The sequence below is a fragment of the Centruroides sculpturatus genome, unplaced genomic scaffold (genome assembly GCF_000671375.1).
Source record: "Centruroides sculpturatus isolate CEXI.00-Female unplaced genomic scaffold, Cexi_2.0 scaffold410, whole genome shotgun sequence".
Taxonomy (NCBI): Eukaryota; Metazoa; Arthropoda; class Arachnida; order Scorpiones; family Buthidae; genus Centruroides; species Centruroides sculpturatus.
In genome coordinates, this window is record NW_019384648.1 from 459,058 (window position 1) to 474,489 (window position 15,432).

A 15,432-nucleotide genomic window follows, 5' to 3' on the forward strand; every position below is an offset into this window, starting at 1 on the left:
TTTCAGAATGGGTAAAGTTTAAGAAATGAAATGTTGCACTGTGGCTTGTGTATAAGGGGCATTAATACTATTAAATTTTGGTTCTTAATTAAAGGTCAACAGGGTGAAGACACAAAAGCGGTCATGTGTCATATCTCTTAATGAATATTTTACTTGTTATTAGCATTCAAAACTTAAAATAAACCTCGTCTCTACCCTCAAAGTAAGCTTTTTTGTCATTTTATGATAGTACAGTAAAACCCATTAAGGTGTTCTGGCCTAAGATGTTAGAATGTATATGGGGACATGATTTAGTTCGACCACTTTGACGCTTAATAACTAACTCCTGTGTCCTCATCTGACTCCGATTCTGACCACAGAAATTATTAGGCTTCAAACAGGGTAAACAAAATTATGTCCCCTCGCAAAGACTAACATCCACATGAATAAAAAACTCAAATCTTTTGCATATCTCAATTTCAAGGTGTCCTGAGTCCAAAAAGTAAAAATTTGGAAAGGGTATTTTTTGACCGAGCACTACACTTTCCCTCTGTTATCTATAACAGCCGGAAAAGTAAAAATTATCGAATACATATTTATATATTACTTACAGGAATCTTTTAGCGTTGGAATAAAAAGTTTCTACGTTCTATCTTTATTAGAACTCTATTTATTGAATATTTTATTCTGAGGTCACGTGATGACATCAGAATTTCTGGGTCTCTTTTGGTAACAAGTCCTCCCTTGGTTGGAGTCGGATGGTAAGGAAGAATCAGAGTCAGTAGATTTTTATACAACTCCACAGCCCTGCTTTTAACAGTATATAAAATACACTTATTCTACATAATGTATTGTTCCCTTTTGAGATATTTATTCCTCCATAAATAAAGAATATGCAAATTAGTCAATTTCTGAAAAATGTTTTCATCTAATCACCTTATTTCATCCAATGCCTCAAACCAAGAACAACATTTAAAGTATTTGGAATGGAATTAAGCAGTACTGCTCTTTAGTATTGCTCATCTCAAGTTTGAAATCAAAGGATTTTCTCAAACTTTTGTCGGTGATACCAATTGCAAGGACATTAAAAGATCTTTATACCAATTCTATTAATGACCATTTTTTTTTAAGGATAAATATTTTGGATAAATGAGTTTTAGATCAGAACAATATTTAAATTTTAAATTTAATAGTATGCAATTGTACTGTACATTTCAAAAAATTATTGCACTTATTTATTTGGCATATTCTTACACTAATGTTTACTAAGGATTCATCATATGAATATGATTAATTATAATTGTTTTTTTTTTTTATAACTTGACAAGAATACTACGACAAATTCATGTTCACCACATGACGAAGTCCAAACGTATGTCCATTGTAAAATGAATGATTCCTATCACTGGACCAAGTGAATGACATGGATGATAAGCTAGTGATGCAAATGAAAGCATTTTTACTTTTCTGGCTCTATTAAATTCATCCCTACCTCAAAATTAAGCTTTTTGCCACTTTATAATAATGAAAAATATTGTGCGCACAGTTTCAAATGTTGCCAGGAAATTGAAGCAACTCTCAACTAAATTATCAAAAATCCAGTTATCTATAAAAGAAAGCAAGTTAAATGTAGACTTTTTAAAAATATTTTGTTTTACTATTGTATAAAATCATTTTAACATTTGCATTATCTCAAAACATGATTTGAAATTTTTATAGAACTGCACAAGGGAATGTAAACATTTACATTTTTAATATTCTGTTGTTTTAATTTCTTAATACTTGTGGGGAACCCATTTAGTTGTACATGGTTTGAATCCAGAATTTAAGCTGCAGCATCATTTCTTACAAAAATTTTTTATTTATATACTAATGGTCTCAATCAAAATTAGACTGGCAGCTCTGTCCTTTGTATCTGATGAAAAGCATTGACTTACAAATCTACTACTACTACTAATATGGTAATGCTGCCACTAGATGATATATACTGCATAAAATTATATACTTGTAAAATTCTTAGTTTTCATAACTATTACCTTATTTATGCTAATTTAATAAACTATTGGTATCAAGTATTGTAATTTTAATTATTGGATCTTACATATTATGTCAGAAGTTCTGAAATTTAAATTTAAGTCATTATAGTTTTAAAAAATCCATTGTAATGAATGGGTGAACTTGAGATTTAACTTTGGACAGATTGCTGACAAAATCATCATAGTGTTTTGATTGGCACCATAGTAAAAGTTACCATGCCAATCTGTAATGTTATAATGGCATTATTAGTGGCATAATTTGCAGCCCTTTTTAATTTTTAATTGCAGTTACAACTTGTTCCTACAGGAGTAATGGTTGCTCTACAGGCACTGAGTTCATACTGTGGAATGAACTGTGTAAAAGTTCTTATATGCAGCTTATGCACATGTAACTAAGATGGGTTATTCTATGTTGAAATATAGTATTCTAACTTAGCCAATTCATTTTGCAGTTACATCGAAACATTTTAGAGATAACATGATCGAACAACAATAATTGTGTATTATTCTGTGGGAAAGTAAATGATAAATCCTTAAGATGCATGCATATTTGTGTTTAATACAAAAGAATATTCATATTAAGTTGCTCTTCTATAACATATAGGCTTGTAGAATAATGTTGGAAGATTCACAGCATGTAACATAAAATCCACATTTTCATCTGTTGTCAACAAATTCTAGTGAACTAAACAGAATTTCTAAATAGTTTGATGTAAATTTCATCCACTGTACAAATTGAACTAATTGTTGTAAAATATGTTTTTGTTTTCATTTGTTGTTAAAATTTGCCCCATATGCTACTGGTTATAAGTTTTACCAAAACACTTTAAACTAGAATACATATTTTTTAAGTAGAAAATAATCTTTACATAGGACAAAACTGTGTGTGTAATTATAAAACCAGGATACAGATTGTTATACAATAGTTTTTTTTTTAGATTTCTTTTACAAATCTCAGTTTAGCAAGAGTAAGATAAACCCATCATTGACAAGTGGGTTTAAGAGAGAGATTATTGAGAATATCATTATTCCAGTTAAGTGTGTGTGTCTTGTGTATCAGAAGATACTGCTTAAATTTGTAGTCTACTCCAAGTAGACCCAGATGATGGTAATTGCTTAGATATTTATGAAAGTGTTTATATAATAGAAAAAAACATTAATATCAAGTAAATGTTAAACTAAATTTTGTAATAAAAATAGAATGTACAGTACATTAGTACAGTAGTACTTTAGTAAGAATTATTCCTTTGCATCTCAGGATTAATTTAACCTTCTGCAAAAACATGAATTTACATGTACAGGTATACCTCGCCTTACGTCGGTAATTGGTTCCAGGAAAACGACTTAAGTCGAAAAACGATGCAAGTCGAATTTACTTGTCTCCAAATCTACTTGTCACTAGGCTAAACCGTAAATTACCATTCCCGGTTCTGTATTCTATTTATTAATGCATTTTTTATAATATATGGTTAGTAAGGATCTATTTTAAGCTTACAAACAAATAAATTTTAGTTTTTAATATAGAACAAAAAAAGTAATCTAAATTTACGAATGCATGTACTGTAAATACAGTGCATACTTGTAAATGTATACATTTTAATATGATTTTATGTGCTTTAAACAATTTTCTAGTGATATTAAGACTTCAATATTTGTGGCGGACAGACGTAAAGTCGAATAAAATGACGTAAACTTGAATTTTATTTTTCCATATACTTTTTTGACAAACGACGTAAGTCCAGGTATACCTGTATCAATTCCACATAAAACAAGGCCTTATGATATATAAATAAATAGGCCCAGTAAATATTAATTTTCAAATGTAAAATATTTAGATACATCAGTAGACTCATATAAAAGCTAAGTTTTTTTTTCTTTCTTTTGAGGCAATTGCATTCAAAGTTGCATTATATATATTTTTAGTCAAAGCCAAATTTCTGATTTGACTTTTAGTTACATTTTATAAATTTTTTAGTCAAAGTCATTTATAGAAAATTTTTTCTTTTGCACCAGAAAATTTAGTCATGGCATTATTCATTAGAGAACAAAATAATTTGGTTTTGACTTGTCTTGATTATTACATGAATTATATAAAATATCTTTTTTTTCTAAATGTTTATTGAGTTAACTAATTGTTTTTCTTTGTGCTTATTCACACTCAACAAAAGGAATTGGAATGCTGAAGTATTGTAAACAATGCATCTTACAACGAGACCAATTTAAGGAAGGCAAGGGTCAATTATTATAACACATTAAGTATTGATATTTTGTAAACTCTTAACACATGGACAAGAGTTACTTCACCAGGTATTAGTTGGATAAGTGTGATTTTTTTTTAAAGTTTTCAATTTTGATTAGATACCAAGTCCGTAAAAACAAATTGGACACAAGCTTAGTTGAATGAATAAGATGGCTTGTTGGCACGCTGGACATCATGGCTTCAAGCCTCTCTGCAAGTTATAGGAAAAGGTTTTGCATTGAATTTTCTATATTGATGCAATTGTGAATTTTTGTATCCTCCAGCAAGTGTATAATTTCTTTAAAACTTTCCTCCCCCATAGTAGCAAAAACAGACAATATTTTGTGGAGACAAATTACTAATCATATTCTTGCTTTGCAACATATATTTACAATAAATTAGAGCATTTGCAAGCTCCTTCCATTTCTTGTTCATCAGTTCAACATTTTCTAAATTCAAAATACTTATCTCTGCACTTTATTACACCTTCCATTTCTCATGATTCAGTTTTGCATTTTCCTTATGATGATGGTTTCTACAAGCAGTTGAAAGTCTAAAGATGTGTCAAGATATAAGGTGTGAATTGTTCTATGACTTGATGATCCTGGCATGCAGCTGCTACAATTTGCTTACAGTTTACAAAGTGTGCTAAGTAATTGTCATAAGTTAGATCAGAAGACAATCCCAAACTTTGGGATATGTCACGTGGGGTTGGGTTGAACTCACATTTTCTTCAAATTGAATGTGGCAACTTTGTTGAGCCAGGTGGTCACGAAGTCAAAACAATTTTTATTTTTCCGTTGAATACTAAATTAGTACATATTCTTTATATATTGGTTTGCAAATAAATTTAATAACTAAATAATTTATAGTTAAATGTATATTAGGCTAAAAACAATTCACATGATTACACATTGCAGGAAAAGATTCTTTCCAAATTTTTTTTTTAATTTAGAGGCTTGAAGCTGTGACATTCATCATGCCAACCAGCCATCCTATGGTTTGACTATGCTTGCATGTTTGTCATTTTTACAAACTCGCTGTATAACCAAAACTGGCAAGAATTATTTCACTGTGTATAAGAGTAGAGGGAAAGGTGGTATTATGGAACCCCTCCATTTCAAACTGATAATAAAGATGAACTGTAGCAGATTGTGGCTGAACTGCACTAGGCAGACATCCATAGCAAGGGGAAAGCCCGTTTCACTTCAGTTATACGGTTGTCCGTAGTGAATAGCAAATTTGTGTATTTCGAAATTCGAAAGTTTTGAATGGTAAGTGAATTTAATTATTTCTAAAATATAAGTCGTGTAGTTGTAGGCTCACTGGTGCATGTATTCTGTTCCAGAGACTTAGGGGTACAGTACATATTAATGTGACGATCACGTTTTTTCAAGTTTTGTCTTGACAGACAAGTTAATTCGTGGCGCTGATGATGATATGGACCCCATTGGTACTTTTAATATGGAACTCAACTCCTCCGAACCCTCTCTTTGCAAGCAGACATTTGTCCGGAGCAATTTGTGAAAGACACTAGGTAGAAAGCCAATTCTTCCTGAGAATATCGAAAAAGAGTTGCTGAGATATACATTGTTGATCGAGATCATATTTTTCTATTATAAAAGATTTTTTCGATAAAATACATTGGAGTAAATAATTACAAAATTATTTAACATTCTTTGTAATTTCCTATTTGTTTTTGGATACATTAAAGCATTTTTTGAAAATATACAGTAAGGTTCCATATTACCACCCAGTTTTCCCTAAGCCTACTTTGACTTTTTGTACAGAAGCCTTCAAAAACCATACTTATAGTTACACTAGCAAAAAATCCAATTAAGAACATTTAGTTTAATAGTTACCAGTACTTTTTGCACAAAAAATGTGGGTATAGTTATGATACCTTGTTTACAATTCACTATAATGTAATTGGGAAACACCTCCTCCTCTACTATAAAAACTTTGCATTGTGTAAATCACGCTTTAAAGAGGGTGAACGACGAAACAAACAGTAACTTCATGGAGTTAAAAATTTTTGTGTCAGCTAATGGAAGTACGTGACAGCAAGTCAATAAAAACATTTTCATCTCAACTAGAGTTCTCGACTCACAGCAGGGGAAAAGAAAAAATTCACGGTCTAAAATAATACTGGTATATAATTTAATTTCGATAAGCCTACACAACACAGTAAACAAAAAAAAAAAAAAAATTAAATTTGATTTATACTGCAGTTACATTTTTAACACACCATCTATTAGTAAAAGTGAGAAACTACAAAGTGTGACCATACTTATCACCACTTGCAGTGTGAATGAAATTTGCTTTCATGCCCTTTGCATCCAATGTAAATCATCCTTAACTTTGTTTAATCATCATCTTGTGAACCCTTGCATAATAGAAAAATAAAATCAATTTGAAGAGGACAAGGGTTGATGGTCCCCTTGTTAAAGCCTGATGCCTTTCTTAATATCATCTTGGCATCCATTCATTATATTGAGAGTTAAAAAACATCAACCTAAAATTGAAATTCTAGGTTTGATACCAAATGAGAAATTCTTCTCATATGATTTATTAAGTTAAATGACAAGCTTTCAATAAAAAATTCACACACATTTTGAAATTGTTTTATGCATTTAAGGCTATAGTTACATCAACATATTTGTTATATTTATATATAACTTTAATATTTGCACTTCTGTGCCTTTTTGATTCTTCATTTATTAATAATATAACATTTGTTTCTCCTATCTCTCGTTTACAGAATATTCTACAGCATAGTTGTTTTAACTTCAGGTATGGATCCCTTACCTGAAATGATGAGAATGTAGGCCCAAACTTTATGGGCATTGGGATTTCTGTATAATGGTTGCAAATTAAGAACAAAAACTAGTAAGGATGATTTGTTTTTTTATGATGATTTACACACTTTACACACAATGCTGCACTGAGATGCACCTTTATTGCAAGACGACATGCTGAATGTTTTTACCGATCATCGAATGCTTTACTTTTGTGGTGGTCACAATAAATGCTTAAAATGGTAACCATGCCACTCAAATAGCTGAGTGTAAGATCAAACCCACAACAGTATGTATAACTTTGTTCTTTTGCTCTGCAATATGGATGATGAACTGTGCAAATTCTTGTGTTAATTGTCCTTATAAACCTTACTAAACTACACAAAATGTGACCTTACACAAGTGGATTTTTTACAATAATACAAAATTGCCATCTGATCATAGTTATTGCATAACATGCCAATTTGCAATTGTTAAGCATCATTGCTATATTATGTGATCTTTACCATTTCTTACCTGAAAACAAATTAAATTTTCAGTCAACCATATATTAGTATCATGTTTATACAGGATGTTCTGCAATGGTCTACTTGTTTTAATAATTTATACAAACAGATCTGTTTCATGTTTACAAACTGGTTGAATTTCATTATCTACAATATATGTAAAAAACAATTTTGTATTTAAATGTATCATCATCATCAGTTAAACACCAACAGTGGCATAATGAGGAGTGAATATGCCATATCATAGCTACAAATTAGGACAAACTAAACTTCCTTAGCCAGGTTTTGAAGTGGGGACAAAGTTGCTGCATACCATGTAGTTAAAGATGAAAAATTCCTTAATTTGTTGGAAAAATAAGTGCAAGATTTCAAAATATCTGAGTCGAATTTTCAGTTTGTTATTTGCAATTTACTTCATGGTAAATCAAGCAATTATTTAATGCAAAACTATACTATAAAAATCAAAAGATCCTTTATAAAATACATAAATTTTATTAACCATATAAACTTTTTTCACCCATTAACTATAAGAACAGGCATTTTAAACAACATTGCAATTAAAATAATTTTTTCCATTAATGCAATGCATTATATATATATAATAAAGTATATCACTCGAATACAATTTTTTTTTGTTTTTTTATAAATCTAGGCTACAACAAAATTTTTTTTTAAAAATCAATGTTTACAAAGAATATTATACATATGCAAGTGTAGGAAGATTTCTGTATTTACCAACAGTTTTAATAAAATAAAAATTTGTGCCACAATTAGTTTACACTTCATAAAATGGACTTATTAACAATGATATAGGTAAATGTCTGTTCCGTAATGCACTAGATGAAGATGTTCAACACTTTTAGTACAGACATTTTATTTTCTTTTGTTTCAATTTTTAATATGTACAAGGCCATAATCCATGATAAAGATGGTAGAAAAAACTTTTTTTTTTGCAAATATGAACATTAAATATCGATATGCTTCTTCTCGAAACATTTAATTGAAACTTATAAGGTTCTTTGAAAATTTGGAACAAAAACTTAAAATATTTATGCACTGTAACAGGTGCAAATGCCGAATCACAGAAATGCACACACGCACACACACAGAAAAAACTTTACACTTCAACTGTGGAAGGAGTGGCTCTCTCCCTGGAGTTTCCTGAATGGTTTCTGGTGACCCACAGATTGTGGCTCCTGGAGTGTGGATGTAAGTTGTTTCCGAAACTACTGGACTTGTTCTTTCGCATTATCTTGCCGCTAGTTATGAGGCGGCCAAATCCTTCCTGGTGGGCAAAAGCGTATCCAGAACGTATGGAACGCCGACTGCTCCTTCTGATGCTGGAAGATCTGTGCAGTTGCGTGTCCGAGGGTCGAGACCTCAGGCACGACTTCCGCTGTTTTAACCTGACCCTGTCAGATAATGTTGGATGGACGTCCGTGTGATAAAATCTTATGGCCACTATAGGCACCAAAATAATGGTTAGAGTTAAAAAAGTCGTAAACCAAAATTGTGGAGTGGCAATGGCAATAAGAAACATTCCCACATAATTGTAAAGAAACAAGTTACTAGTGATAAGAGAAGTTAATATAAAATAAAAGGCAATGCTTCCCCAAATCACTATATGGTTTGTAACAGTCCAGTATGCAGTATCTAAAGCAACCTGTTTAAAAATAGAATTGCATTAATTTATAATTTTATATTCTCAAGAATTAAAATATATTTGCAAGGAAAATATACCTGGGAAGTCACAGCTAACACTAAAATGACGGAAACAGTGGTGCCGAATAGCTGGAGATCATCTAAATTTCGACCTTCTGAACTTATTCCGGTGTTGAATGCTCCGTACGGGATAAAAAACAAGATGAAAGACGTAAGGATTCCATGAGTAACACTTTTTAAGAATTCAACTTTGTTGAAAAGTAAATTTAAATGCCCAGGAGTATAAAGTTTTGGATATCGAATTGAATTTTTGTCATCTACATCCTGTAAATAAGGATGCGTAGATTTATTTATGGCTTTTGTAATTAATTTAACAAAAAATCTCATTATCTAACATCTGAATTCAAACAGAAAATAATTATAAATTCGAAAGTTAAATTTTACTCAAATTATGTTTTCTAATCACAAAAAATTACCTGGTCAAGTATTCCAAGTGCTAAAACTGGTAATGATGTATAAATAACATTATAAACAGATATAAAAGCTGGATCAAAGAGAGTCTGAAAAGAAATATAAAATCAATCATGAGTCAAAACAAATTCTAAGAAATTTGATCAAACTTTTACATACCTGTGCTGAAAATCCACAGAAGAAAGCAAACCAGAAATGGCAGAGTGTAAATGCAAAATTTTTATAAAAGAAATATCGTAGAAACTTGCACATTCGAAAATAAGACCAACGTCCGTGGACTAGGAGAAGACGTTCCAAAAAACGAAATTGTGCCACCGAGTAATCACTGGCTAGGACGGCCTGCATACCTTCTTGTCCACTGATACCTACTCCTATGTGGGCGGCTGTAAAGATAATATTCTCTATAAATGTTAAGCATTCACACAAACATTACACTTAAAAAATTCGGATTTTTCAGTTTTATAATAAAACCTACTTTTGATCATGCTGACATCATTTGCGCCATCACCAATAGCTAATGTAACGGCTTTCTTATGAACTTTGATTAAATCTACTACCAATGCTTTCTGCAGAGGAGTGACTCTACAGCAAATGACAGTCTTGCAGTGGCAGGCAACTTCAAGAAATAGAAGTTCCATTGACTCATCAAGTGCAAAAGACTAAAACAAAAAAAAGATTTATTCATAAAACTTCTAAATATGAAAAATTTATTGCTATTAGTATAATTGCACTGTAACAACTGAATGTCCTAAATAAATCAAAGATTTTTATATTCAGCTTTAAATGAGAATACAAATTCAAATCTTAGTTTTGCTCTAAAGGATATAACAAATATCTTGACAATTTTCTTGCATATTTGTTAATGATTTTGAATTTAAAAATCTCTGAAGTTTAAACTTACCAAACTGTGTCCATTAATAACAAGTGCAAATCCTCCAAAATCCTCCCTGCTGTTAGAGAGTGGATATAAATCATCCAAAAATGTAACCACGCTGCACTGAGGAGCGCCTTTAGTATGAGACATGACACTCCGAATGTTCTCTCTGTAAGTCTGGAGTTGCTTTTGTACTTCTTCAGGATCATTTCCATCAACAATGAAGATATCAACCATGTCATCCGTCAGCAACTGACATGAATATCCGATGTTTATGGCAGTCTCTGCAATTTATTTCTCTTTAAAAAAACAGTCCATTATATTAACATTAAACAAAATTTTAAGATACTACCTTGTTTATCGCCAGTCAACACCCATAGTTTAATTCCGGCTAATGCCAAGTTTGCAATTGTGTAAGGAACGCCATCTTGCAATTTGTCTTCAATGGCAGAGGCACCAATCAAAGTCAGATTTTTTTCTATTTCTTCCATAACTAGATTAACTTTAGATTCTCTGTTTTCTAAGGCTGTCCTAAAAATTAAACCAAAATAATTAAAACATTTTAAATTATATTACATGCAATTTTTTTATTAATATAAAGAATGTTTCAAATATGCTGTATAGATTTTAATGAATGAAAAATGTTTGTCATTGTGTTTCCTATCTGTAAATGTCCACAGATTACCTTTGATGCTAAAGGGACAACTGCCTGGTATTGGTAAATCTGGTACATAAATGAATGGAAACAACTGTGAGAAATGTGAGTTTTATTAAAGAAGTTGCTCAAAGTGTCAATTGGCTACAACAGCAATAATAAATAATAAATGACAGCAATAAAGCATTGATTATGATATATATTTAATGATTTCTGGCATTTCATGAACAGTTGCTATATGCTGTTACTGCTGCAAGGTTACTGCTTCTGATTCAATGGGAGTCTTCATACATCAGGTTACATTACATGAAATGTATCCAATTTTTGAGTTTGTTGTCGGCAACAAACAACAAGTTCGTTCTCTGTTCCTATTTTCCTCTAGGCAATCATAACACTGTTAAACAATATCCTCTAGCACTTGAAGGTAACATTTGTGATTGTACATTCTTATACATTCATAGATGAAAAATGTGTCTTGGAATTCCCTTTACTGCATAAAAATTTGTACAGAGTTTGGAATCACACAGATACATGTACACATGCAGAAAGGATAGATTTAAAAATAATGTTCCATAAATAATATTCAATAACTTTAACACACACAACCAACTACATAAATTGAAACTAAGTTTGATGATTACATTAAAAATAATATATTCAGTCACTTGTCACTATGCTGATGGAATGGCTTATATATTCCATCACCATAAAATTCCTGTTACTGTTCTTTATAGTAAGATTGAGTTGTAAAGTTTCAAAATAAGCATATCAAAATCCACAAACTCTACAACTTCAAAGCATACACAGATATGCAGTGCTTAACACCATTCCACTTAACAGACCACAGAGTTCTTGTAATATAGTCCTGAGAGAGAGATGAAAAACTTTCATCTCCTGTACCTATTCTATATTTAGATACATTTAGATACATAAATACTTATTGTGTTACAATTGTTACATATAACTATACTATACAAAGTTGGTCTAAGTATGATGTTTACTTAATGTATTTCTTGGAACACATCCCTGTCATTAAATAATGCATATCTCTATTGGCTCAAAGCAAATGCTTCTATCTCCAAAAAAAATCTTTAGAATTTTACAGAAATTTATATTAAGCTGCAGTTTATATGTAAGCCAAATTCAACAATTAAAATTATTATGTTAGTTGCAATTTTTGGATTATTATATAAATGAAAAAAGGAAGCAAATTTTTAGTGTTTTTGTAAAAGACATAAAAGAAATACATATTAAAAGATGATATAAAAGTGTTTGGGAAAAGTTACTCAAATACACTAAAACCATATTTAAAATAATTATCAGAGCCCTTCCATGTTCAGCTATAGAAAAAAGCTGACAATAGTTCATGCATGAATTTCCAGCACTTAAACAAGAGGTTAGGCAGACCAGGTAAGAAGTGATCATTTTCAATTACAGTAGGATATAAATTTAAATAATAAAAGTTTAAAAGAAGTAATTTTGTTAAGTTATGATAAATATTATTTTGAAAAATAGTAAAATTTAATTAAATAAATAATAAAAACAATGGGATCGGTGTAGACAAATATTAAAATTAATAAATTCTAAAAATTTTTCCGTTTAAAAAACTTTTAAGAACCACAAGTGACGTTCACTCTTTAATTCCGACTTCGATAGAGTTTAAAAAAACAGAGAAAACCAGAGAATTATTTTCACTATTTCTTACTTTATTATGTTATCCATATATATTTCGCTATTTTAGCCTCTTCAGTGGATATTACACTGTTAAGTTGCCAGTACTATTATAGTTCATCAAGCTATCCCAGCATGCATCGACATATGCTCCTGTATTTAAATTTATACAATTTGCATGTTCTTTAATACAGTAATGTTCTATGATGCGTCTTTTTACAAAATTTTTTTCTTTATACAAAATTTTAATATTACTACGATCAATAAGACAATTTTTAATACTGCAGTGTTGTTGCCACGGGGATTCAGTTCTGTTCAATCGAATTGCCGCCTCATGCTCCTTTAGCCTCACTTCCAGTTTTCTTCCTGTTTCTCCAACGTAGCTTTTCCGTTCTGTGCACGTACACATCAATTCATATACGACTTCTGCAACTTCTAAAGGATTCTTCGATTGTTTTTCATTTGCTTTATTAATCAGACAAATACTGTTATTTAATTTATTTTTTTGTTCACCTACTAAATTGACTGAGAACAATTCTTTAATATAAGTTTTATATTTTTCATAAAATTTGAAAATATATGGAATTTTAATATATAAGTTTTCTATTTTATTATTTTTAACATTATATCTATTATTTAAATACGAATTGTACCACTTACGTATAAGCTGTTGTGGATAGTCATTCAATAAATATTTTTTAAAAAGATTCTTAGTTTCAATTTCAATATATTTTTTTAAAGTTGTTCTATTAAATATTTTCTTTAATTCCATCAAAAAAACATTTCTTTTTATTCCTATAGAAGAATATGACTTGTAATTAATCACCTTATTATTATTACATATTTTTTCGTATTTTCGGAACAGCAATGTTTCATTTTTTCTTGTGATTATTACATCTAAATAATTAATTTCATAATTTTTTTCTTCTTCATAAGTAAATTTAATGTTCTTATTTAAACTATNTAAGAATCTTTTTAAAAAATATTTATTGAATGACTATCCACAACAGCTTATACGTAAGTGGTACAATTCGTATTTAAATAATAGATATAATGTTAAAAATAATAAAATAGAAAACTTATATATTAAAATTCCATATATTTTCAAATTTTATGAAAAATATAAAACTTATATTAAAGAATTGTTCTCAGTCAATTTAGTAGGTGAACAAAAAAATAAATTAAATAACAGTATTTGTCTGATTAATAAAGCAAATGAAAAACAATCGAAGAATCCTTTAGAAGTTGCAGAAGTCGTATATGAATTGATGTGTACGTGCACAGAACGGAAAAGCTACGTTGGAGAAACAGGAAGAAAACTGGAAGTGAGGCTAAAGGAGCATGAGGCGGCAATTCGATTGAACAGAACTGAATCCCCGTGGCAACAACACTGCAGTATTAAAAATTGTCTTATTGATCGTAGTAATATTAAAATTTTGTATAAAGAAAAAAATTTTGTAAAAAGACGCATCATAGAACATTACTGTATTAAAGAACATGCAAATTGTATAAATTTAAATACAGGAGCATATGTCGATGCATGCTGGGATAGCTTGATGAACTATAATAGTACTGGCAACTTGACAGTGTAATATCCACTGAAGAGGCTAAAATAGCGAAATATATATGGATAACATAATAAAGTAAGAAATAGTGAAAATAATTCTCTTGTTTTCTCTGTTTTTTAAACTCTATCGAAGTCGGAATTAAAGAGTGAACGTCACTTGTGGTTCTTAAAAGTTTTTTAAATGGAAAAATTTTTAGAATTTATTAATTTTAGTAAAATTTAAGTTTAAAAAATTTGAGCTATCTGTTAAAAAATTATTTAATAAAATCTCATATTATTGATTATTATAAATAGACCAAAGGTTTTTTTGAGGATGGGTAACTAGTTAAAAAAACTAAATTCCATGACAAGTAAAATTTTCATTAGGTATGATCCCACTCAAGATATGATACAAACCTACCATCTCCCCATCTCTTAACATTTAACCACCAAATTCAATACCCCATATATAAAAATACCCTGCAAGTTTGAAAATTTTTGGTTCATCCAATCCTGAGATATAATGCAAAATACATGCCAACACAGATTTTTGTAAGGATGTTTTCTGGGCTCATGGAATGTCAAAATATAAAGAAAAAATCAGCGAGTCAAAAATTTGACAGATTGACTTTTCCTACTATAATCTATAGCAGCCAGAAAAGTAAAAACTCAAAGAAACAAAAGGCTTTGAAAAAAGGCTGTGTCTTCATTTCAAGTAAAACTTGCCCTTGTTATATATACTCAAAAATTTCAATTATAAAAAAGAAAGGATAACAAAATCCAGAGAGACAGAGGTAAAAGTATTAATTTGAAGACAAAAATAAATTTTGAGTTTTCTTAGTATATCCTCCACATATCACAGTAACAAATACAAGCAGTGTCACCATTTCACTACTTTGGAAGAAAACTGGCACAACTCAAAATTACTAGTTTTGAGAAAATCCCATGCAAAGATTTAACCAAAGTTTAACTGAATATCATTTACCTCCCACATA

At 30.1% G+C, this 15,432-nt stretch overlaps 2 protein-coding genes across 2 annotated transcripts in view; both read right to left on the reverse strand.

The window, feature by feature from the left end:
• Positions 1-8,034: 8,034 nt before the first annotated feature.
• LOC111626234 (phospholipid-transporting ATPase ID-like) overlaps positions 8,035-15,432 on the reverse strand; it is a 49,093-nt gene continuing 41,695 nt past the window's right edge. Inside the window, 7 exon segments of the mRNA XM_023369542.1 lie at positions 8,035-9,221; positions 9,299-9,544; positions 9,697-9,780; positions 9,851-10,074; positions 10,167-10,350; positions 10,593-10,849; positions 10,918-11,096. Of these exon segments, the coding sequence (XP_023225310.1) occupies positions 8,676-9,221; positions 9,299-9,544; positions 9,697-9,780; positions 9,851-10,074; positions 10,167-10,350; positions 10,593-10,849; positions 10,918-11,096 (1,720 nt within the window). The 3' untranslated portion in view covers positions 8,035-8,675.
• Positions 12,749-13,814, reverse strand: LOC111626233. Its single transcript, XM_023369541.1, has 2 exons — positions 13,552-13,814; positions 12,749-13,356 (listed from the first exon to the last, which is right to left on the reverse strand). The coding sequence occupies exons 1-2, from the start codon at positions 13,661-13,663 to the stop codon at positions 12,977-12,979; spliced, it is 492 nt and encodes a 163-aa protein (XP_023225309.1). The 5' UTR covers positions 13,664-13,814; the 3' UTR covers positions 12,749-12,976.

Excerpts from the sequence above, each read along its gene's own strand:
- LOC111626233 (XM_023369541.1), bottom strand. The coding sequence starts at position 13,663 with ATGGAATTAAAGAAAATATTTAATAGAACAACTTTAAAAAAATATATT. Across the intron at positions 13,357-13,551 it reads CTATCCACAACAGCTTATAC|CAAATGAAAAACAATCGAAG; the intron begins GTAAGTGGTACA and ends TGATTAATAAAG.